The sequence below is a fragment of the Kogia breviceps genome, chromosome 6 (assembly GCF_026419965.1).
Source record: "Kogia breviceps isolate mKogBre1 chromosome 6, mKogBre1 haplotype 1, whole genome shotgun sequence".
Classification (NCBI taxonomy): Eukaryota; Metazoa; Chordata; class Mammalia; order Artiodactyla; family Physeteridae; genus Kogia; species Kogia breviceps.
The window spans coordinates 29,805,241-29,831,328 of NC_081315.1; the positions used below are offsets into that span (position 1 = coordinate 29,805,241).

Genomic DNA, 26,088 nt, shown 5'->3' on the forward strand with positions numbered 1-26,088 from the left:
TGGACTCCCTGCTTCCTTCTGCCCCCTCCCCACTCCTCTGCTCCACTTTTCCAGTCGCAACTCCCTGAAAAAGTTGTCTGCATTCACTGTCTGCAGTTCTTCTCCTGTCCTCTGTTAAAGGTGCTGCAAGTAGACTTTCTTTTCGACCACTGCACCAAAACTACTTCTGATCTTCAGGACCAGTGATCTCCTGGTTTCTCAATTCAGTGGTCACTTCTCAGTCTTCATCTTACATGGCCTGTCAGTAACATTGACCCAGCTGATTGCCCTTCCTCCTTGAAACACATCCTTAGCTTGGTTTCCAGCAAACTACAGGCCCTCGCTTTTCTTCCTCCCTCGATGACTGTTCCCTTTCAGTCTTCTTTGCTGTTTTTGCTTCTTCGCCCTGACCTTGTAAAGTTGCTGGGCTTCGGAACTCAGGGCTTAGACTGCTTCCCTATGTGCATTAATTGCTGTAATTGAGCTCAAGATTTTAAATACCGTTCATAGGCTGGTGAGTCCCAAATTTATATCTCCAGGCTAGATCTCTCTCATGAAATTCAGATTTGTTGATATCCACCTTTCCACCCAACACCTCCACCTGGATGTTTAATAGGCATTTCGCAGCTCACATGCCAAATCTAAATTCGTGGGCATCCTCTCCACCACCAACCTTGCCCATTACCTTGTACTCTTCCGTGAGAGTTAATGGCAGGCCCATCCTTTTAGTGGCTCAAGCCCCAAACCCTGAGCCATCACATTCTTCTCTCTTCTCTCAGGTCCTCATAGCCTTCTCATTCCATCCACTCCTGGCACAGGCCACTCTCATTGCCTGAGTAGCAATAGCTTCCAACTACGCTGCCATCTGTACTTGCCCTTTTAGAGTCTGGTCTGAGCGCCGTGTATCCTGTTCAAAGTAAGTCGTGTTGTACGGTCCTCTGCTCCAAAGCCTCTGGTGGTTTCCCATCTCACCCAGAGGAAAGCCAAAGTCCTGACCAGCAGCTGACAAAGCCCTACCCGATCTGCTTGCCTCCGTCACCTTGCTGACCTGCTCTCCTGCAATGACTGTTCCCCCTCTAACTGTGCTCCAGGACTGTTTCCCGTGACCCTGCCAAGGCTTCTGAATACTCTCTTCTGCTTCCTGGAACACTGCCCTCCCACCTCCATCCCTAGACATTCATGCAGCTTCTCCTTTACCTCTCTTAACATTTTGTTCAAATGTCACCTTTGCAGTGAAGCTGTTTAGTATTGCAGCACCCATGCCCTGCATTCACTATTCCCCATCCTTGTTTTCTTTTCTCTGTAGCACTTATCACCTTTTGAAATTGCATCCATTTACTTACGCATTTTTATCCTGTGCCAACTCACACTGGCTTCATGAGGGCAAGGATTTCTCTCTCGCTCTGTTTTTTGTTGTTGTTGTTTGTTTCGTTTTGTTTTATTGATGTTTCTGTAGCACCTAGCATGCTGCCTGGCACATAAGTTCTCAATACAAATTTGTTGAATGAATGAAAACAGGAGTTGTTTAATATTTTATGAGGTATGTTGGTATCCTGAGTACATGTTAATAAAATAAAATTAGCCAAAATACATGTTTGCTTATCTCAGTTTATCATTTATATGACACCTGTCATTTCTTGAGAGTAGTGATGACTTATTTGAGGTAAATCTGAACCAATTGCTAATTATATAATTTGGTTAACTGTTTAACCAGATATGTACTTAATGGCTAGAATCTGAATTAAAGGGATGCAGACATCTTATGCAAACCATATTTGGAAAGCCAAACTTATACAGGTGAAATCATTAAACAATTGGTTAGGAAGAACTATCAGTAGACAGAACTGCTGGGGGAGGGGGAATAAACCACCTTTTGATCTGTTATATTCCTTAGACTTGATAAATGCCTTGATTCCACATAATAGGCAACTTAATTATTTACTTTGGCATTTATTCTACTCAAATACCAACTAATTTAGTACAAGATGAAATGTTTTCTTGTAATAAAATCAATTAAAAATTAATTGACTTTTCAAACAGACATTCATACAGGTATATTTTAGAAAAATCAGTTGTCATTTTTTCATGCTGAATTGATTACAAAAACAAATGAACTGTTGATTTTTTAAAAAATGGATTAAACTTTGGTAGATGTCTGTTTTATTTGGCCAAGAAAGTAAAACTGGATTCAGTTCCATTTAAGAACCATTTATTAAATGTATGTGTGTAAAAAACAAAACAGTGGGAGATATGAGAGACATAAATGACTATAAAACAAGGTGGAATGTGGTAAGAACTGTAAAAGTAGAAAGGGACTTCCCTGGTGGTCCAGTGGTTAAGACTCTGCACTCCCACTGCAGGGGGCATGGGGTTCAATCCCTGGTTGGGGTTCGATCCTGCATGCTGTGCAGCTCGGCAAAATAAAAGATAAAAGTAGAAAGATGAACTCTGGGATTCCACATAAGGGGAGGCACCATGGTGTTAAGTTTATTTATTTATTTTAACTTTTTATCTTATATCGGACTACAGTTGATTAACAATGTGATAGTATCAGGTGTGTCGCAAAGTGGTTGTTATACATGTATCTATTCTTTTTCAAATTATTTTCTCATTTAGTTGCATAATATTGAGCAGAGTTCCCTGTGCTATACAGTAGGTCCTTTTTGGTTATCCATTTTAAATATAGCAGTGTGTACATGACACCATGGTGTTAAGTTTAAAGCAGAGATATAGATGTGGAGGACCTGTGTCCAAATTCCTGTGCTCGTGTTCATTACCTGTGTGGGGGCAGACTGCTCACTCTAGATCCGTTTTCTTGTTTGTAAATGAGGAGTGATAATAGTATCAACCTCAGGGGTTAATGAGGTAACACATATGCAACACAGAGAGACAATTCTGAGAGCTTAAGTGATGCCTAAATTCTGATGCCTAAATTCTTACATTAAGTGATGGTGGTGGAGATGGCAGTGGAGATTGCATCGGTGGCACCACTCACCCCAGAGAAGTTACTCTGTGTCTGAGAACTCAATTCCAATAGGAGCAGCTCCATACCAAGCCACAGTTCATTCAACAGACATGTATTAAGTATCCACCAAAGCCAGAATTCTCCTAGACCCTAGGGAATGATGAATCGGAAATATCATTGCCTACCTAGAGGTCACGGCACCAAAGAGTGGTCAGAAAGACCACTTCAGGCTGAGAAACAGCATGGGGAAAAATATAGTAGTAAGAACCAGCCCTGAAGTAGAAATTACTCAAATGTCCATTAACTGATGAATGAATAAGCAAAATGGGGTCTATCCATACAACCGAATATTACTCAGCCACAGAAAGGAAGGAAGTACTAATATGTGCTACAACAAGTATGAACCTTAAAAACATGCTAAGTGAAAGAAGCCAGTTGCAGAATGCTACATATTGTGTGATTTGATTTATATAAAATGTCCAGAATAGGCAAATCCATAGAATCGGAAAGTAGATTATGGGTGCTTAGGAATGAGGAGTGAATGGTAGTGGGCCTGGAGGTTTCTTTTTAGATGATGAAAATATTCTCAAATAGACTGTAGTGATGGTTGCAGAACTCTGAATATACTAAAAACCATTGAATTCTGTGCTTTAAATGAGTGAATTGTATGGTTTGTGAATGAAGTTTCAATAATGCTGTTTATAACAAAAAAGAAGCACCAGCACCATACAGGCAGGGAGCCCAGAGAAGTCATGATGTGGCCGGGGAACAGGTGTGCAGAAGAAATGGCAAAGACAAGGTTGGAGGCTCAGGCAGGGTCGGTCTTGTGTGCCCTGTGAAGGAGCATTATCTTGTCAAGGAAGGAGGTTGGTGAGCACTGGGAATGGTGCGGGCACCCTGGCACCTTAAGAGACGGCATGTGCCCACATGGTCTTCATTTATTTCCACACCTGCGAGAACGGTGATGACTGGAACATGGGAGCAGTAAAGACTGGAGTCAGAAAGCCTGTTACTAGGCAGTGGCGGGCGCCCAGGCAAGAGAACGTGAGAGCTGAACCAAGGAGTACAGACAGAAACATTTGGGAGCCGTGTAGGAAGGGAAAATGATGTGAGGGATTGGTGAAGAAGGGAGGAAAGGACGACTCCCAGGATCCTAGCAAGGATGAAGGGGTATGTGTGATCGCCACCTGAGATGAAGAGAAACAGTTTTCACAGGAACGGTGAAAAATGTTATTCTACTATGAACTGCTTGCTTGTGTCTCCCCCAAATTCATATCTTGGAACCCTAATCCCCTGTGTTGGTGCCGAAAGCTCAGCCTCTGTACACCGGCACCGAATCAAATCTCAGAGACAGAGTTTGGGGTGAAGTAGAAAAGAATGGCTTTATTGCTTTGCCAGGCAAAGGGGGACACGGCGGGCTCCTGCCCCGAAAAACTGTGTGTCCCCACCTGGGAGGATTTGATGCGGAGTTTTATAGCAGTAGTTCAAGGGTGGGGTTGCTGATAAGATCAGGGTGTGCAGGGCCTGCCCTCCTTTACTCTGATCTCGGGTAACTTCTTGATGAGCTTCTCGGGTTCCTTTAATCTGGCCTCTGGTGGTGTTTTGGCTGCTCCTCCCTTGATTAGCATCTGTTCAGATCTGCCCTTTGGAACTCAGGGAAGGTCATGGAGGCTGGAGTCTGTTCCCTACAAACAAGAAAATGGGGGACAGAAAGGCTTCTGTGCCCGGGAGCCCCACAGGGTCCTGCTTGGTTTCAGTGTGATGCTATTAAGAGGTGGGGCCTTTGGGAGGTAAGTAGGGTTGCATGAGGTTGTGAGGGTGGAGCCCCTATGATAGGATTTGTGCCCTTATAAGAAGAGACAGGAGAGAGCTGGCTTCCTCCTATGTTGTCCCCCCACTTCCATGTGACGAAACCAGGAAGAGGGTTCTCACCAGAACCCAGCCATGCTGGCACCCTGATCTGAGACTTCCAGCCTCCAGAACTGTGAGAAATAAGTTCCTGTCACTTAAGCCACCCGTCTATGGTAATTTGTAGTAGCCGCCCAAACTGACTAAAACACGCCTTCAAAACACTGTGACCTGAGCTGAGTTTCAGTGAAGTACAGAAGCCACATCTTGGTTGATGAAGGACTGGAACAGTTTCCATGCCTGTTCCACTTATTGTGTATAGTTCAGTATCTTCTCTCTAGAGCATTTTTTTCTAACTCTAGAGTGAGATTTATTTTTTTCAATAAAAAGCTAAATAGTGATCAGGAGGACTTAAGGAATTATTGAGGTTCTCAATCCCTTCAAGTACTAGAGCACTGATTTTTTATTTTAAACTGCATTATTATTGGGAGAGGAGTACTTTTTAAAAAAGAAATCGTATCATACATCCCATTAAAAAACCAGGTACAATTGGAGCCTGTTTATATCCAAAGTCCTGGAAGATGGTTCTTCTTGTCACCACCGGGATGAAGGGGTGAATGTGCTCCCTGGGGTGGGTCCGGGTTCTGTGGGATCTGACACTGATACAGTAGTGGGGAGGACGGGGTGAAAAAAGAATATGAAATTAAGACTACGTTTAGGTACAGGGCCTTGGAAGGGCCATCATTAGCTTCATGGCAAGTCTTCCTCTGATCTTAATGATGTTGGTGGTGGTGAAGGTATTAGCACATTGAGTACCTATATGCCTGGCACCCATTCCAAGTGGTTTTCGTATATTAATCTTCAGGACAACCTAAGGCGCCATGTACCAAAGGTACAGAGACGTCATGCCCAAGGTGACACGGCTGGGACATGGAGTTGCTAGGAGAGAAGAAGGGTAGACCAGTAAACTGGGAGCAGAGAGCTCCATCAGCCCCAGCTCTGCCACCTGTTAATGGGAAGCCTGGAATATATCACTGAGCCTCCTGTGGATGCCCTTGACTTCACCTGTAAACAGGAACATTGATGCCAGCTAGGAGCCCCTCGTTTTGTTGTTCTGAGGTCGGTCAGGAGACATTGTGTGGAAGTGCTCTGTGGAGGGTGAAATGCTTGGAAATGTGTGCTATTAAATAGTTTTTCGTTCTGACTCAGTATTATAGGTGAGGCTAGAAAATATATTTAATTTTGCTGACTTTTGTTTCACTTCTAATGTTTCTAATTTATTCCTTGGACATGATTTTTTTTTTTTTTTTTTAGGTTACTTGTCTGCAAGACTTTTTTGGTGATGATGATGTTTTTATTGCATGTGGACCTGAAAAATTCCGTTACGCCCAAGATGACTTTGTCCTGGATCACAGTGGTAAGGCAATTCATTGACCATCTTTGTAACCCTGAAATGGAGGCTTGGGATTCTCACTTGGTGCACGTTAAGTGGTCTGGTGTGTTGAAGAAAGATGGCATTGGCGGTACTCTTTTTGAATTAATGAAAGTAGAAAATAACATGAAGGTATTTACCTAGTTGCAAAAAACAAAAAAACCTAATTCAAGTGAAATAGTTTTCATTTTTTAGCAAGTTGGTTCCATCTCTTTTTACTGCATTGTTTTGCCTCTGAAATGGATTTCCTACCTTCTTCCAGAATGGTGCCTGGCTATGCCACCTTAAATGTATGGATAGTGTTGAACCTGAAACAGTTCATTATACATTTTCCATGTCCATAAAGAGATACATAAAAGGCTAGTAAGTTGTTAATAGTGATTATCTCAGATTTCTTTTTATCTCATTGCTCTGTTCGCAACTTAAAAAAAATATATAGCATGCATTGTTTATATATGCAGGAAAAATAAAGCTATTTTCATTGATGGGATAAGAAAATCCCTTTCTCTTAATTTTAGCCAAAAAATGGAGTTTTCAACTATTTAGCAATAACCTCAGTGATTTCAGATGATTTTGATCCTGGGAATATTGTTCTTATCTGTTGTCTGGAACTAATTTAAACCTATTGCAGTATTAGTGATTATCTTAGCCGATAGTAAAGTCAACTGCATCTTTAAATGAGATAAAATCATACAGACATAACATTTCACAGAGAAGAGGGATGTTGGAGATTCAGTCCCACTCTTTAATTTCATGAATGAGGAAAGTTGGCTTTTCAAAAATTAAACTGGTGGTAAACCCTTTCCGGTTGCAGTGGTTCGGACAGTCCAAAATTACAGAAACATATTACCAAATAAATATGGTGACACATAGACTTTTTAAAATTCAAGATGATACATTCTGTGGTATCAAACTTCCTTGTGTAATTCTTTCCTGTTACACTATGTCACTTACCTTGGGGCAGTTTATCTACTTTGTGCTTGGGGCTCATTTATCTACTCATCGTTTTTTTCCACTGCTGCCAAATTTCTTGGGGGTTTCTGTACTGTCTTATACTCTGTTGTACTGACCCTGCTTTAGATTAGTAATGCCACCAGAAAGTCCCTAAAGAATTGCCAATACTATTTATGCTAATGCTCTCCCCGTTCTCATGGGTTTACTGAAAAACGTGCATTTACATATCATCTGTATTTTACATCTTTTTTGACTGTAGCTTAATTTCATTTCATAATATTTCTTCGATGTCAGTATGAGTCATTTTGAAAGCTGAGACTCTGAAACTCAATAATATTATACTCCAGGTTGTAAAGTTAATTTGGGTAGCAACAACAGCAATAGAACATTTATTGAGCACTTACTATATATGTACTAGGCATTGTACTCAGGGCTTTACATGTATGTTGTAAATTTACCTAAGCTATTTGAATTGTTCATAGTTTTTTGTTGTTTTGACTACCAAAGAACTCCAATAATTAGAAGTGGGTGAAAGCTACTGATTTCTTCCCTCTTGATCCCTACTTAACCTTCTGCAAACTGGGGATAATAAAAGTGGCTTTTTCATAAAATTTGGTGAGGATTAAATGAGTTCATATGTGTAAAGCAGTTGGAAGTGTGCCCATTACACAGTATGTGCTATCCTTGTTGTTGCTGTTAATGTTATTATTATATCACCACCATTAGGTCATGAAATTTTATGATGAAAGCAAGTCTCAGACCTAATTCTGCCACAAGTGCATTTACTAGGAGTGATGCTGAAATCTCAGTCTCTGTGCACCGGTGCCAAATCAAATCACGGAGACAGAATTTTGGGTGAAGTAGAAAAGAACAGCTTTATTGCTTTGCCAGGCAGAGGGAGGACACAGTGGGCTCCTTCCCTGAAAAACTGTGTCCCTACCCAGTGGGGTTTGGTGAGGAGTTTTATAGCAGTGGTTCAAGGGCAGGGTTGCTGATAAGGGGGGAGAGAGAGAGAGGGAGAGAAAGAGAGAGGGAGGGAGAGAGAGAGAGGGAAAGGAAGGAAGGAAAGGAAGGAAAGGAAGGAAGAAAGAAAGAAGGGAGGGAGGGAGGGAGGGGAGAGGGGGAGGGAAGAAGAGAGGGAAAGAAAGAGAGAAAGAAAGAAAGGAAAGAAACGGGGAACACAGAAAGGCTTCTGTGCCAGGACCCCATAGGGTCCTGGTTGGGTTCAGGAGGCAAAGATTTAAAAAAAAAAAAAAATCAGTTATTTAACTTGTGTTGTAATATTGATGAGTCCCAACTCTGTCCTTTTACACTGCTGACAACATCTTACATTAAAACTCTGTTCAAAATCCATAGAATTCAGCTAAGCTGGTCTTAGTCAAGGAACAAAACCCTCCATTCATGAGCTGGGTGCAGGACTGGCTCAGATTCCTACCCTGGGGGTAATTCTGAAGTTCTGGTTATGGGCTTTCTAGATTTACCCATCCTGCTCACAAGGGAGTGGCAGTGCCTTTAGGAAGTTCTAACTAACCCGCACACCACTCCTTCCAGCAGTGGAGTGCTAGCCAACATCCGTGCTGCTAATTAACTAAGCTGCTATTACTGCAGCCCCTCCCTGGTGTGTATTTTCCTGATTAGTGTATACTTCCCCTGTTAATTTACTGCCTCTGGGGTATAGATTAAAACCAACCCACATTTTAATCTTTCTGTGTAAATTGAAGTATTTTAATGTGAATTACAGACAATATGTTATCTAATTGAGTCCTTATAAGAAGCCTGTGAAGCAGATTTATTTTCATCCCAGTTTCATACGGGAAAAAACTGAGACTTAGACCTAACCAAGGTCCACCAGTTGGCAAAGTCAAATCCATGATTCATCCCAAATCTGCATGACTCCAGAAACCAGGTTCTTAACTGTTCAAATTAAAAGTGATTATTGAAGCTGTTTAATCAGTTCTGGTCCTCTACATGCTAATTTATTTGGCAATTTATGGAAAGACCAAAGTTATTGTTCAAAGCTAGTTTTCTCATTTTTGATGCTTTGGGCAGATGGAAAATAAGACAGTAAGGGGTTCATAAATTAGAGTCTTATACCCTTTGAAAATAAGGTTATCAGAGACTTGGAGAGAACTCTTTGTTGTAGCCTTTGCCTCTCAATGCTACCGACCAAAATAATAATACAAGGTTGCACATGTGTAGATTAGGCTGTGGGTATGTGTGAATCAAGTTAGGACATCAGGATTTCTGTATTTATTAAGAGCTCCATCTGGAACAATGAGGTGAGTCACAAGGTGTGAAGCCTAATTTAAGGTAACCTCAGGTGTGCTTTTGGGACAGTTGCTCTGTATATTAAAGTTGTTTAACATTAATAGGAAAGATGTTCTAGGCAGTAAACTACTGTAACATGTGATCTGTGATCTTCCTTTGGTTAGAATTAAAACCAGATCTACTTAAAGCACTTTCCTTCCTTTCTAGAATGCCGTGTTTTGAAGTCATCTTATTCTCGCTCCTCAGCTGTTAAGTATTCTGGATCCAAGAGCCCTGGGCCTTCTCGACGCAGCAAATCACCAGCTTCAGGTAGTTAAAGGGAAAGGAAATGGATAGTCGCAAAAGGAGCAGATCATTCTGCAGTTTTCTTTAATATGAATTAGTAGTCTTTCCCGTCCTTGTATGCAGCCAGGTTCCAGAATGACATATACATGACATGATTTTTAAATCCAGAAGTTTAAGTCTGTTTCTGAAAGTTATAATAAGTGTCCGAACACTTGGTTTTGTTCTGACACGTTTTCTCAAGAACAATCTGATCTAGATTCTTGTATTTATGTTGAAGTGTTTCACATTTTGACCACTGTGTGCTGCATTTTAAATTTTGTGCTATAAGATTGTGGATATTTTCTTATCTTCCTGGTTTAAAACATAAACACACACGCCTAACAGCAATGTATTTACTTGATAAATTTCCACAGGCTTTTCCACCATGGAGCAATTTAACAGGAGCAACGATTATTGTTAGAAAGTAGCACTGCTTATTTCAGAGTCAGACTTACCTCTAAGTTTCTTTCAGATGTTGAGCCTATAGATTTGTCATAATTTTGACACCTTTTGACATTTTTAAAGAATTAAATTATTCCCCAAATCTTGATATATTGATTCTGTAAGGCTCGCTTCTAGTAGTTACAATTTTGCTGATATCATTTCCCATTGAGGAAAGGATTGTGAAAAAACTGTGATTTTACATGTGGCAAATCTAGAACATGTGAAAGTAGTATTAATAAAAACTGTCTGAAGCATCAACCTTTTTAGAAAATACTGAATTTGGGGGGTGTTCTACTTTTCTACTGCTGGCTTCTTCAGCACCTCTCCGACTTTCTCTAGGTCGGGTTGTTTTGCCCTTCTTTTTGTGTACACGTTTAGACCTGCTGAATAACCACTCTCCTTACTGTCTCCTTTGTTTATACTGAATGTGTCCAGTAAAGAGGGGTGGCCACTACTCCAGGGCCTACTCTACAGCCAAATCCCCAGGTGAGCCATGATTATTATGGCTGTGTCGCTCCGCTGGGCTTTTGTTTCCGTCTTTCGCCATATTTCTGTTTCCTTTTGCTCCATTTCCATGAATGCATCTGGCTTTTACCAGTGGACATCTGTGCAGTTATCAAGCGCTTCACAATGCTTCAGCCTCCCTTACTTGTGAGAGAGCCAGTCATCCTCAGAAGGTTGCCAGGTGCCTGTCAGTGTGTAGTCACGGTACACAGTGATGGAGGAGACACAGCGCTTCAAGGGGTGTGTCTTCTAGTTAATTAGGGAGAATAGCCTGTTATTGAAAAAGGCTAAGGGTTGTTGGTAATATGAAAATGGCCAGAGAAGCAATTATACTCTCCTGTCCTTCCTCCCCACCCTGGGGTTAATAGCCCCAACATCCTCTCTCTAAAATATCAGCGATATGAATATTTTTAACTGAATGCATCTCTCTGATGTTAAGCTTATTTCAACTCATATTGTGCTTTCTGTAAAGCATCTCACATGCAGGGAAAGCTAACATAACATGGAATTTGCGTAAATACACTTCACTGAGTTTACCACGTGGTAAATTAGACTTTTGTCAGGTTCTTAGCTTTCCGTTTTGGTGATAGGTTTACAGATGCTTATGACGTAAGTAATATAAATAAAAGTGGGGAGAGTGGTCCAAGGATCAGGTATCACAATTAGTCTAATTTTGTCTGCCTGAGGTCTAAAGAGGGAAATTAACATATTGAACTAAAAACATGTTTCACAGCCATACTTGTCCTGCAGACCAATTGCTTCATAACATAGTCTAATAAGCGTATAAATCTTTTTAACTAGAATTTGGAATGCTTAGAAATTGATTTGAGAAAATCTTAGGATTCCAGTACTCCAGATTTTCAACTGAGTCCATATTTGGGTTTGGGTTAATAAAGTTTATCTTAACTTATAAGTAAAAGTTGTGAGATGTAGATCATGTTTCAGAGGGCAAATGGCTTGTTTATAAGAGGTTAACTCAAAAGCATGTTCAGCACACACTGCAGTTATAGAAAATGGAGAGAAAGTTTTGTATTATTAAATGCCACAGTACACAGAAGTATAACTCGCTTTTACGGACTGCTTTAGCGATAGTATGCCTGTTACCATATAGAACATTCCACGGGACTCACTGGAATTTCAAACAGAGCAAGTAACTTTGTAAATGTCATATTGTACTTTTTCACTCTTGGGACAGAAGTGCTCCCATCAGTGAAGTCTTCTGGCTGACAAAATTCCCTCAACAAAACTCTAAATTTATCTAAATAGCTAAATGATATGTAATAAACACATAGAAATTAACCTGGGTGATACAAGTGGGTAAATAGTTACCACAATTTGCATCTTAAAAATTCTCACTTCAGATTTCTAGCTTGTGAATCTGTCGTAGTCCACCAGGATAAAAAGTGTTCAGAGCAAACAAACAAGAAAGCCCCCAAGTTTATTTCTTACCTTACAGCCGAGGGGAAGGGTGGATAAGAGCCTTATTTGGGGAGAGAAAATCCAGGGTGTAGTGAAGGAGGGGAGCACTGAAGATGCGCTGGGCATTGTCCACCTTCCTGTTGGTAGCAGCAGTGTCGGGGGAGAGAGCACAGTGTAGCTCTGTCCCAGGCCCCACTTACCCTCCCAGAGACTGGGGAGATGTGCAAATAAATGGAATTAAGAACTTCTCACTAGACAACAGTTTTTTAGAACCTTTCAAATGCTACCAGAAATGTAGAGGGCTATATATGGCTTAGTGTCTCTTTAGGATGGGAGTTATTTGAGGGTAACTATGGACATGTAGTTACTGATACCAGTTCAGTCCCGGGCAGTGAGTTTTGTTAAGAAATTATGTTTAGGCAGGAGGTGTGTTTTTAGGGAAATTGGTCTGCCACCAGGCTTACCATTTGCAGGAGCCAATTTTTCTTCTTTAGTCCCTTTTCTGTCACTGTTCCAAGGAAATCTTTGATATCAAAGTGGTTTCTGAATATCAGTGAAAGGTAACTGCCCTTGGTGAGTAGGAACTGGTGACCTGAACAGGTTGCTGTGTAGAATGAAGGAGAAAAGGAGCCAAACTCAGTATCAGCTCACAGCAAGCTTACTAGTTCACTGCTCACAGTAATCTGTATTTTACGTGAATTCCTACCACCAGTTCCCTTTAAAGAGAATTTTTATTTTTTTCAGTGTGCGGGCCTCTCACTGCTGTGGCCCCTCCCGTTGCGCGGAGCACAGGCTCCGGACGCGCAGGCTCAGCGGCCATGGCTCACTGGGCCCAGCCGCTCCGCGGCACGTGGGATCCTCCCGGACCGGGACACAAACCCGCTTCCCCCGCATCGGCAGGCGGACTCTCAACCACTGCGCCACCAGGGAAGCCCCTAAAGAGAATTTTTAAAAGAAAGAGCATTAATTGAAGTGTAACTTTATTGAAAAATAATCAGGGCTGTTGAATACTCTTAAAAGTTTCTAATTAATTGTACAGTTACTTGTGTTGTACTTGTGCTCTAAATACCCACATACATTTGTTAAGAAAATCTAGATAACTGATAATGATTTATGAATGAGTGGTTTTAAACTAGAAAAATTCAAGTTTGGTAATTTAAAAATAACTGGGAAATTTTTTCATCTTTGCTGAATTTTTACAAGGAGCAATACAATAAACATACATGACTGATTCATCTAATCACAAATACTTACAGATCCAGAATTCGGCCTCCGTTCAAGGACTGGTGCTTAATTTTTTGAGTCACCTATTCAGGACCTTTTTCTCTGCATTTGTTTGGCTTTTTATATTTATTAGCATCATTTAAAATAACAGTTGTCTCCTCCCTTGTATTAAAAAGATTTTTAAAAAAGGAAATGGATTTTGCTTTTCTTTCCATAGAGAGGAATGCCAGTTTTCCTCTGCTTGGGGCAGAAGCATTGAAGATTAATGATAAAAGGGGTTAAAGCACTCCTTAGAAGAGGGAAAAAAAAAAAATATATATATATATATATATATATTATATATACCAATACCAGATGTTAACTAATAGTTTTGTGAAATTACAACAGAAGTGGATCCCATTGGTATAATTAAGAATAAGGCTGAGTTATACTGAGATGTGTGACCAGCATTGTATAGTATAAAATCTGCAAAGTAACCCTCCCCTTGAAACAGCCGTGCCCATACTCTTACCTACCGAGTCTCTGAATTGAGCTTTCAACGCAGGAAGTGTATGGAAGTTTGGAGGAGGGTGTACAAAAAACCACCAAGACTTGCTAAATAGTGGGGAAATTAAGTTGAGAAGACAAGAAAATGGAAGGAATTAGAAATAACTAGTCTAGATAATAAGAAATTGGCTTTCAAACAAATAAGTAGGTATTATAAGGAAAATGACCAGTAATTTTCTTTTTCCATTAAGGATATACTTAGAAAATGTGTTAGAATCACGGTGGAATTGATTTGGGAGAGCCACAAGAACGTCCAGTTTATTCAGGTTGGAGTGTACTAAGACACTGGATATTGGAGTAGTTATAGGACAACCTTCAGAGCAGACCATTACAAATAGAACAGCCATGCATTTCTCTACCCTTGACGGCCCGCAGGATATATGGACAAGTTGTTGCTCACATCTTTAAATCCATAACGTTTTATATATTTGTTTATGTCACTGTTGGAAAACTATTATTGAAAATAATTCTAGTTTCGCTGCTTATTTGTCTGATGCTTTGTCTGTAATGCAGTAAGACACATTATTTTTGCTTTCTGCTGATTTACCGTCTGCTTTGAGCTCTGAATGAATCGAAGCTCCATTGGAGCTATACTGGGCATATGCTGAGTGTTTTTACACAATCTGGTGGTTCTGGGTTTTAATGACCTCTGTCTCCTTTGTTGTCTCATGATCAGTTAATGGAACTCCCAGCAGCCAGCTTTCCACTCCTAAATCTACGAAATCCTCCAGTTCCTCTCCAACTAGCCCAGGAAGTTTCAGAGGATTAAAGGTATGAAATAGGATATGTGCCATATTTGTGTGATTTTGTTATTTTGAGGTGCATAGTTTAGTTAACTTGTTCAGGGGCTTGGGTGCAGTAACAAATCATAAAGGAAAGAGTTTAGGATTTGGAGTCAGGAAGACCTGGCTTTGAATCTTATGTCCTTTTTCATCTTGTAATTTGGGCCAATTCACTTAACTCTTCTGAGCTAAAGTGTTCCCATCTCTTAAATGGGAATATAAAGTTGTGGTTAGGGTTGAACATAATGTGGTTTTATATAAATAAATAGCAGTTTTCCTATTATTATTATTATTTCCTATTATTATATGGAGAACACCATGATTCTTTTTTAAAAATGTCATTTAAAATCATGATTTTAATATCGTTAACATAATTTGACTGTGTGAAAGTCTAAAACAGAGTGAAATTCTAGCGTAATACTTATATACACAAGTTAGTAACACAAGAAAAATATGTTCATTTTGGTGAAGAACTTAGGAATAAATCTTAGGTTTTGACTGTGGTGTCCTAAAAATATAAACAGTAACTTAACATGATTAAGCAGTTGGTTTAATAGGCATTTTATGAAATAGAGAAGGAGAAGAATGAATGATGAGCAAAACCAAATTTGCAGGATTTCTACAAGTTTCATTTGATTTAGTAGCCCTCAATAATTTAAGTTGTAAGAGGAAATTTGCCCAGTAAAATAGCAGTACATGATTTTTCTTAAAGATTGAAAGTGTCCTTTTGTTGGAACAATCAAATTGTCTGTATGGTAATGTACTTTCGGAAGATGGAGGTGTACACAGTGCCGTGATGTACACGCATATTAACTTTCATTCTCTTGGAGTGTTTAACATTGGAAGCACCTTCGTTAGGAATACATTCTTGGAAGTTGGTTGCCCCAACACTTCAGGTATTGTCTGAGTGGTTTTCTCTACTTTAAGGATGCTGAAAAACATTTTTCACTGATAAAGTGAAAGGTAAAAGCCCCAGCACGCCTGGTGAATGTGGGGTGGGAACCTGCTGGGCCGGCAGGGCGGTGGGCCTGCGGGTTCTCACTGCCTGCAGGGCTCTGTTCTCCACCTGACACTCAGGTGTGCTTGTCCTGTCCTGAGAATGTTGTATCTGCCTCAGAGTGAACTGCATGGTTCTTGTCTGAGTGCCTGACTTCAAAAAGAGAAGTTTCTTCTGGAAAAGGACAGATCAGATCATCTGTTTTTGTGCCTGCTTGCTTATGTATGTTGGCAGAATTTGGACTGAGACCAATAGTCAGTTTGGGATTGGGAGCACGTAGCTCTCAGTAACCTCTATGTACTGGAAGTTCCTTATACTTATCAAAAGAACCGGCCATTTTCTGAAGTGCTAAATTGGCTTAGGTCAGTGTATGATGTGATTTCAGTGGAATTTTTTTTAAGATTTATTTATTATTATTTTTGGCCGCGTTGGGTCTTAGTTGTGGCACGCGGGGTGCACGGGCTTCTCTTTTCTAGTTGTGGCGCACAGGCTCCAGGGCGCATGGGCTGTGTAGTTGTGACACGCGGGCTTAGTTGCTCTGTGGCATGTGGGATCTTAGTTCCCTGACCAGGGATCGAACCCACGTCCCCTGCATGGTAAGGTGGATTCTATACCGCTGGACCACCAGGGAAGTCCCTCAATGGAATTCTTAAATGTCAACCCCAAAAGAAAAGTTATAGCCGTTAAAAATCACTCACGTAATTATTTTCAGCTTTTCTTTCCCAACTTATTTTCTCCAGAATAGATTGGAGATGCTGTCTTTTTAATCCGGGTAACTTTCAAGAGAACTAGAGTAAAGATCAAGTTGATCCACCTCTTTTCCAGTTCCAGTTGTTTCATCCTTTGTTAAAACTAAAGCAAGTTGTTCCGAGTGCTGGTAATTGTCAACCTAGGGCAAACCTAACCTAAGCTTTGCAGTGATCCACCTGCAAAGGTCACTTGTATTTCTCCCTCAGGCTGTTGCTGTAGGCAGGGCTGCTCTGATCCTTGACCTAGAAGTGCCTACGGCCATCCCAGAAGGTACCTTACCCAGGGTCTTGGTCATTTCCCCTTTTTTTTGCTATCCATTGGTAACCTGGTCTCCCATTTTTCTTTTTTCTTTTCTTTTCTTTTTTTTTTTTTTTTTTTTTTTGTGGTACGCGGGCCTCTCACTGTTGTGGCCTCTCCCGTTGCGGAGCACAGGCTCCGGACGCGCAGGCTCAGCGGCCATGGCTCACGGGCCCAGCCGCTCCGCGACATGTGGTATCTTCCCGGACCGGGGCACGAACCCGTGTCCCCTGCATCGGCAGGCGGACTCTCAACCACTGCGCCACCAGGGAAGCCCCTCTCCCATCTTTCTTCCCAGTCCATCTTCACCTCTCAGCCCAAGATTATCCTTTTTTGTTGTTGCCACTGGGTCAGTTGGTGCTGCTTCATGCTCTGAGTACAGACCCATTCCTTCATGTATGCGCACAGACTTGCAGGAGATCACTCACAGATGCGGAAGTCTGGAGTGAAGAGGCATGGGATTTTTAAAACATGCTAATAAGCTGTATTATTGCAGAGACATTAGATAAAATTGTTCTCACTACACTAGGTGTATCTTAATTATTAGAGTAACCCCAGCATTTAGCACACACAGTTCCATGGCACGTGGTAAGTGCTCAAGGATCACTTATTGATGCAGAAATAAATGAAGAAGGTTAGGGAAATGCTGATTCCTGGTCAAGAGTGAAGATGAGATTACCAGTAAGAAAGAGTAGTGGTTCTTCTGGTTCTTCCATGACCTCCCACCCCTTCCTTTCTCCTCTACCACACCTGGGGCTTGGCTAACAGCTGTGAGACCTCCTCTTGAGTTTTCTTTTCATCCTCTGCAAAATAAGGATGTTTGACCTTAGATAACTTCTAGAGTGCTAAGATTAGAGTTCTTTTAAGTTGCCCAAAAATCTGTCTAGGAAGCTGGGAAGTCTGTTTTTCTTCCTCTCACTTTAAATCTGATGCAGAATCACTGAATCTTACATTACATATTCGCAGCTAAACAAGTCTCTGCCTCACCCACCAGCTCTTTGGACACAAAGCTAAACACCTCTAACCCCTACCTGTTCCCAGGGGTCATACTTTGTGGACATTTCATCTCATCACAGTTCCCCACAGACCATGGTGCGTATTGTCCTTGGAATGAAAACCTGCCTTTGAAATACCGCAGCTTAGTTCTCTTCACTGTACAAAGTACCGTAATTTCGATGTCATTGTAGAGCTCTAGTCAGCATCTGTCCACGTTTGCATTATTTTCTCTATTCAGTGACATTACAAGTGGAGAATTACAGATAATTACCATGTGTTAGTGCTATGCTTTTTCCTTCCCCTTCATTTAAAATAGCTTATTAAGATCAATTAAGAGGAGATGACTGACAATGGAGAGCTGTTTTTCACGGGCAGGAACTCTTTACCACTATTTATCCTACTTAGATGCTTTCATGGCTTTGGGGATAGTCTTCTTCCAGAGAATCAGGGAATTAACAAAAGCAAGCAAACCAAGCCAGGACAACGTATACAGGAGTTGGTACTCACATCCCTCTGTATCCCAGGACACAGTTTTTGGCAGATGGCTTTCTTCTCTACTATCTGGGTTTTACTTACTAGGGAATTAAGCAAAATTAAGTCAAAGGTAAGCAGAATTTGATATCCTGTCACAGTTTTTCCCCCCTTTGTGCCGGTTTCTGGGAACCATTTTGTGTTTGGTTGGAGACACTGAAAGAACTGAAAATGGAAATAGTGACATTGTGATGTTTAATCTCTGACCCAGAACGTCGTTTTTGTTTGCTCCTTGAAGAAGACAGGAATTCAGAAGCAGCTCGCCCTCCTCCACAAAAAGCGCTCATTGTTTTCTCGATAGTACTCTTGAGAAAAAGACAAATCTGCTCCATTCATACCTGTTCATAGAAGGTCAAGCTCTCTAAGGGGCTGGACCAAAGGCAGGAGAAGAAGCAAAGCTTTCCTGAAATTGGGAATGTTTTTTTGCAAGGTGGGGTGTTAAGAAATAGTGTGACAGGGCAGAAATAGAGACACAGATGTAGAGAACAAACGTATGGACACCAAGGGGGGAAATTTTCTGTGAATGTTCCAATCTGTTCCAGTTAAGATAAGGGACCCATTTGGGCCAGAGGATGAAGGCAGAGATGGCACCCGCTAGTGTGCAGTTACATAGAAAGAGAGGCTCAGAGAAGGGACCAGCCCAGAGGCCCTTGCTCTGAGATGGACACAAGATGATGCAGTGGTTCAGGGTGTGAGCTCGGAAACCGGAGTGTCTGGGTTTCATCTTGGTTTGGCTACTCGCTAGCTGTGTGGCCTTGGGCAACTCACATCACCGTTATCTGTAAAAAAGGGGATTTCTAGGACCTACTGCACAGGGTTGAGATTAACTGACTAAATACAAAGAAAGGACTTAGCATAGCTTTGTTACTCTATTATTCTATTGTTATTCTTTTATATTCTATTTGTATTACAGTAAGCATTGGGATTTCCAGGTTCAGTTTTCACATGAGGGAAGTTTCACTTAGAAAAAAAAATGATATGCAGTAGTGTAGGAGAAGGAAAGAGAAAGTGAGAGAAGTCAGACTCCAGATATTATTACCTTCTCTGCTTTTCTGTTATGACTTTCCCTGCCAGCTCTACCCTTCGTCTTTGTTTTCCTGCCCTCTCTACATGATCCAACCCTATTATTAATCTATAGGTAATTCTGTTAGTAACAAGCTACCCCCAAATTTAGCAACTTAAAACAACCATAAAAAATTATTTTCTCCCACAGTTCTTGTGGGTCAGGAATTCAGGAGCAGCTTAAGATCTTTCAAGAGGTTGTAGTCAATAGGTATACCAGGGCTTCAGTCGCCCGAAGCTTGACTGGGAACGGACGATCCCCTCCCAAGGTGACCCACGCACTTGGTGGCAAGCTGTGCCGGCTCTTGGCAGGAGGCCTCAGTTCCTCACCATGTGGACCCCTCCATAAATTGGCTTCCGGGTCCTCAGAATGTGGCGACTGCCTTTCCCCAGAGTGAGTGGTCTGAAAGAGAGTGCCGTGCAGAGATTCCCCTTTCTATGACCTGGCCTTGCAAGTCAGACACCATCATTTCCATCATAGCTCAGTAGTCACAGATGTCAGCCCAGTTAAGCGTGGGAAGAGACTACACAAGGGCGGGAACATCAGGAGACGAGGCTCATGGGGACCATCTTGGAGGCTGGCTTCCACTCCCCTTCTCTCGGCTTTCATCTCACCCAGAGTTTCTTTCCCAGGCTGTCTCTGCTCCCTCAATAGCTTTCTGTCCATTCTCCCTTTTGAGCACCACAGAGGTCTCTCTCCCCATCCATTTCATTGCTTTGTTTCTCCTTCCAGTCCTTTTGTTCTCCAGACCGATCACTCCCTGTGCATTCTTTTCTCTCCCCTGCAAATCCTAGAATCCTACCACCACTGCTGTTTTCTTCTCTTAATCCCCATCTTCCCCATCCTCCATTTTCTCCTTGACCTCAGCCCGTGATCTCCTGTTTCCTCCACGAAAGCTCCTCCGCGTCCCTTCAATCTAGAGGATAACCTTCCCTTCAGGAATATTTACTGTGAGTAAATCACAGCATTTTCTTTGGGACAGATAGGCAATAAAGAGTACTAAATGTGTCATCAGCTGCCAGATGGATGTAGAAAGCATTTCCCTGAAATTTAATTCATCATCCATATCCCAGTTTAAGACTTTCAGGCTGTAGTAACTCAAGGCTTCAGAGCCAGGGGCACATCTGTGTACACTGGGGATGAAATGTCTCATGTTTTGATGCTGAAGTGTATGTCCAGGGGCTGTCTACTGTGAGCATTCTTGTTGGTTGAAAGAAGAAAGAAAAAAGTACATTTGGAACATTATCCAACATCTTGAGATTATAAACTGTCTGATGTGCTGATATTTTGTCTGATGAATGTCTCCTGGGTCTGCTGGTGGTGAAAGAGTTTCCAGATTTGTGAAGTGTGATGAAAGGGCTGGTAGTATCTCATACTGATTGGCAGAGCTAAAATGTAACTCTTTGACCTTCTGAACTCGAAACTTCTTTTCGAAGCTGTGAAATGTAAATCCACGGTAGCTTCTGACCTTCAACATTTTTGCTTTTCCCTGGAGCTTTGGCTTTTCTTTGGTATTTAAAACTAGTTAATGGTCTTCAGTACGAAGAGACTGATGACTTATATACCTCCTTTATTACCTCAGAAATGGTGGGTGGTGACTTCATCTCTGAACATAATTGATTTTGTTGACAGAAACAAAAGCAAAAGAGGGACTAAGCAGTTTTGAAGACTTCAGTGCCCCAACAAAGTAAATCATCACAATGACTCTCAGATGCTGTTTGAGGACAGTGATTTGTACATTGTACTTGTTAAGTTAAAAAAACAAAAAAAACAAAAAAAAGCATTTGGTGGGTAAATGGCTCACCTGGGTGGAAGCCCTTTTTTATGGGGGTGGAGGCAGAGTTTGCCAAGCAAATCAGTGTATAAATTGGATCAATTGTAAAAACCTTATTTGAATATAAGCAGCATATGTGTTTATCTTAAACACCCCCTTATTCGTGAAAGTGGGTAGTTAGACCTTCTTCTCGGTCACGCATTAGAAAGTTGGATGGCGATAATACTTAGAGGTTGTGGTAGTGAGCTGGCCTGTGCCAGTGACAGACAGTGAGAGCCTCCATTGTTGGCACTGAAGAGACAGGCACCTCCCCCACCATGCAGGCTTCCTAGAAATTGGTGGTACCTCACACTGAAAGCGTGTAGACATGTTTAGCAGGTAGGTGTGGCCATACCACCTGCTGCTGAAAAATCCGGTAATCCAATAAGCAAAATCCAGTGCTTGAAAGGCTCACTTACAGGGATGTGATGAGATTCTGTGCTGGTTTTGGCAGACCATGTAGTCAACTGAGGTGGCAGCGAAACTCAGAGGAACAGAAAGCCAAAGTCAGCAGGTTCCATACAGCTCCTTTTGTTACTGGGTCCAAGCTTGTACTGCTCACCACATGACAGGCTAATAAATTGAGAGAGGGGGCTTCCCTGGTGGCGCAGTGGTTGAGAGTCAGCCTGCCGATGCAGGAGACGCAGGTTCGTGCCCCGGTCCGGGAGGATCCCACATGCCGCGGAGCGGCTGGGCCCGTGAGCCATGGCCACTGAGCCTGCGCGTCCGGAGCCTGTGCTCTGCGGCGGGAGAGGCCACAACAGTGAGAGGCCCGCGTACCGCAAAAAAAATAAATAATAAATAAATTGAGAGAGGAGTTGTTGAGGTAAGGATTAGAGACTTTATTCAGAAAGCCAGCAGACAGAGAAGATGGAGAACTAGTGTCCCAAAGAACCATCTTACCTGAGTTAGAATTCAGGCTTCTTTCCCCCAACCCCCCCCCCCCCGTACGCGGGCCTCTCACTGTTGTGGCCTCTCCCGTTGCAGAGCACAGGCTCCGGACGCGCAAGCTCAGCAGCCGTGGCTCATGGGCCCAGCCGCTTCGTGGCACATGGGATCTTCCGGACCGGGGCATGAACCCGTTTCCCCTGCCATGCGCCACCAGGGAAGCCCTCAGGCTTCTTTTATACTACTAGGGGAGGAGCTGTGGTTGGTTGGCAAAAACTTCTTGATGCCAGAATCCTTTGTTCTTGCAGCTGTCCATGTAGTTCAGGTCACAATGTTCCTCTCAACTTCCAACAAGACAAATGTTATTCTCTGTTCTGCAACTTTTTATCTCTATATGAATGGGAAAATGTTATATCTTTAAAGGTCAGAGCCTTGAGAATGGGCTGTCCTGTATATTTCAGGCTATAAGCAACATTCTTGTAGTTATTAACTTGTAGCAAAAGCAATAGAATATAAAGGTTAAAGTAAAAGAAACATCCAGTATGGAGTCAGGTTTATTCTTCCCTATTAAACTTTCATGGACTAGAACTGGCTACTGTCTCAAACCATGTACATGCACAGACAGTGGGTTCTGTTTACTGCTGTTCTCCACTATGAACCAGTCACAAGTCTCAAGCACCACTGATTTTACCAAATGAAACCAAGTGTAAGGTATGGCTACAGATAATAATACTTTGTATGTTACTAACCCTTAGGTGCTGATTCAGATTAATTGTTCTCATGTCTCATTACTAATACTGAAGTATTTCAAAGTAAATTATTACAAATCCAATATTAAAGCGATAAAGCTTCTGTTTTTAAATGGATGTCTAATTTATACCGGTTTTCCTTCTAATTAATGGAACTGATATTTCTGATATATTTTTTAAAACACCACAGAAATGATAATGAGGCATATCTATTTACAAGTAATATCTAGAATACTGATTTTTTAAAAAATCTTCAGTACATTTCGGAGGTCATCTTTTTAAAGAAAAGTTTTTCTTAAGATTGCTTTATGTGAGGAAAGGCTGTGTATTTATTTATCGACTTGTATATTATTTGACTAAATTATAAGAATGTGATTATAGTTATGTACTCTGAAAGCATGTTCTAAATATACCCCAGTTAATATTTTGATCAGTGAGTCTGGTATAGGGTACAAGACTCCTTGAAGAGGTCATAGTGTGAGACTAGCCGAATAGCCTGGGCTCTGCAGTCAGACCCGGGTTTAAATTCTGAATCCACATTTGCTGTGGCATTTGGGCAAGTTATAGAACCTCTCTGAGCTTTGGTTTCTTCACAGATCGATGGAGATGATGATAATACCTAATTCATAAGATGTAAAAGTACTCATTTTAGGACTTGGCACAAAGTAGGCATTCAGTAAACTGTAATGAGTTGCTTCTTTCCTTTTCTTACAAAGAGAACATTTTTCTTGGGCTATTGATGACTCACAATGGCTAGATTACTGGGTGAGTGACAGAGAGAACTTAAATTAAGATAGCTGGACAATTAATTACGATTACTGCCAGAAACTTCCTCCACAGAGGTTCTCAACCTTAGCTACACATTAGACCTTCTGTGGAGCTTAAAAAAATATTGATGCCTGGGCCCTACATGCAAGAATTCTTTAATCTGTGGTGCAGCCTGGCAATAGAATTTTTCAAATCTTCCCTGGTAATTCTAATGTACAGCCAAGGACAGAGAACCACTGCTTTATAACAACCATACCCTGGGGGTTATTCTGTTCTAAGCGTTTAAAAGTGTAAGAATTATATTGGAGGAAAAGCTTTCCTAAGAAAGTGCTTGTAGACCAGGGATTTATTTTCCTGTGGCCACATTTGGCCCAACGCCTGTTTTTCTCAATAAAGTTTTATTGGAACACAGCCATGCTCATTTGTTTCCATTTGGTCTATGGGTGTTTTCATGCTACAACAGCAGAGTTGAGTAGTTGTGACAAAGACCATATGACCCACAAAGGCTAAAATTACTCTCTGGCCCTTTACAGAAAATGTTTCTGACCGTTGCAGTAGGCCACTTAAAAATTGAATCGTAGTGCTGTTTTCCAAGATGCATTTGAGAAAGTCAACTCACTACACAAGTATATCTGCTAGATTCTGTTCAAACGCTTCCTTTTATGAAAAACCAAAATGAAGTTGGGACTATTAAGTAGTTCTATTAAGTAGCATTAATAGAACTATTTTTGCTACTTTTTTTTGAGAATTGCCTATTTCTGAACAAAACTTCACAATTTTAGTATAGCACTTAACAGTCTCTTTAAATTCTAAGTTTTGTAGAAATAGTAAGAAATTTAATGTAGGACACTTTGACTTAACTTCCTTACTAAAAATGTGGAAAGCTGGCATGTTAATGGTTATCAGATGTACTTACTCAGCCCTGAATGCCCTTTTTTTTTTTTTTTTTTTTTTTTTTTTTTTTTTTTGCGGTATGCGGGCCTCTCACTGCTGTGGCCTCTCCCATTGTGGAGCACAGGCTCCGGACGCGCAGGCCTGGCGGCCATGGCTCACGGGCTTAGTTGCTCCGCGGCACGTGGAATCTTCCCGGACCAGGGCACGAACCCGTGTCTCCTGCATCGGCAGGCGGATTCTCAACCACTGCGCCACCAGGGAAGCCCTGAATGCCCTTTTAAATGAAGCTAGTTGAGAGTACTGTATAGCTTTTTCTGCTTGTTTAATAAGTTCTTAGCAGAAGTAGATTCTTGTGCATTTTCCTTCCTTGCATACTCATAAAAATGGAGCAGCTTCTGCTGCTGCCAGAGAGTATGGTGGCACAGTGGAGCAGGTCCCAGAGAATGTGCTCGGCATTGTCTTCAGTCTTTTTAATCACTTTCCTTTCTTCACTCACCAGGAAATATGTCCCCTCTGCTCCCCACCCCTAAAGATCATCACATCTTTTTGAACCAGTTAGTAATTATGGAGGATATCTTGAAAGAACCCAGTTGCGGCCATCCGTTTATGCTTTATTGAGCAGCTCACACAAATGCAGCGTCTAGGCACAGTCTTCGTGCTATCTCAGCATCCTGGTTGCTGATGGAAGCATGAAAGCTCATTCGCATTTTAAGAGATTTTAAAAAAAAATGTTTAGTTGGACAATAGAAATGGGACAGGTTTAATCAGGAATGCCATATTTTAATCTCTTCTTGCTTCAATAAGAGAATAGTTCTCTTACAAGGGACAAGGAAATCCGTAAATTCTGCCTGGTAAATGGTGGGAATTTTGTAGTCTCATAGCTTTCGCCCTAGTGTTTTCCTTCCTCTTTTGTCTGCATGTCTCCTCACGGCACCGGGAATGCTTTGCTTTATATGTAACAATAGGCACTTCACATTTGCCAGGGATCTGTCCAGAGATCTTGGTGAATACCCAGCTTTTCTTGGATTCTCAGAGCACCAGGCTTTGTTGCCAGGAGGTCACGTGAGCTTAATTGCTAGCAGTGTGATTCCAGCACGCCAAGTGCAGCTTCGTGCTTTAGCGAAGTGGTTCCCTCGCGTGGATCCTCACGGTCGTTTGTAACCATCAGAAGGAACCTTCAAATGGTTAGGTGAGGTTTCTGGGAAGGATTTTAAGGGTGCACACATGCCTCTTCCTGAGACTGCAAGCTTCTGGCAGTAATGACCTTGGCCCTACATCTTTGCATCCTTTGCAGCCAGCACAGGTTGTAGCTGAGGGAGGAGAGGAAAACTGCCCGTGGGTCTAATCATGTCCTGTCTGTTGAGCTGTGTTATAATAAGATGATTACCTCATTTCTTTATGTTTTCATTTTCTTCATGAAAACTTTATTTTCAAATCAAGGAACATATTGGGACAGGTAATCAGTTATGTCACTTCTGTTAACTCTCTAGTTTTTAAATGCTTGAGGTTTAGCACTTTGAAAAAAAATCATTCTGTTTGAGAGTCTTGAAAAATAATCTTCTTGCCATCATTCCTTGCTAAGAGAGCTGCATTTCCTGGTGATTTAGTGAAACTCTTGTCAGGTACACATGAAAGTAGCCTGTCACGTGGGCC

The 26,088-nt window shown here is 41.5% G+C and overlaps 1 protein-coding gene across 6 annotated transcripts in view; it reads left to right on the plus strand.

Annotated features, from left to right (window-relative positions):
* DCLK2 (doublecortin like kinase 2) overlaps window positions 1-26,088 on the plus strand; it is a 152,211-nt gene that overhangs the window by 87,749 nt on the left and 38,374 nt on the right. For 3 of the 6 annotated variants that reach the window (XM_067035636.1, XM_059066712.2, XM_067035639.1), the window contains exons 3-6: window positions 6,107-6,209; window positions 9,654-9,755; window positions 10,650-10,700; window positions 14,584-14,678. In XM_067035636.1, the coding sequence (XP_066891737.1) occupies window positions 6,107-6,209; window positions 9,654-9,755; window positions 10,650-10,700; window positions 14,584-14,678 (351 nt within the window). The remainder of the gene's footprint in view (window positions 1-6,106; window positions 6,210-9,653; window positions 9,756-10,649; window positions 10,701-14,583; window positions 14,679-26,088) is intronic. The other 3 variants (XM_067035637.1, XM_067035638.1, XM_067035640.1) reach the window with 1 other exon arrangement.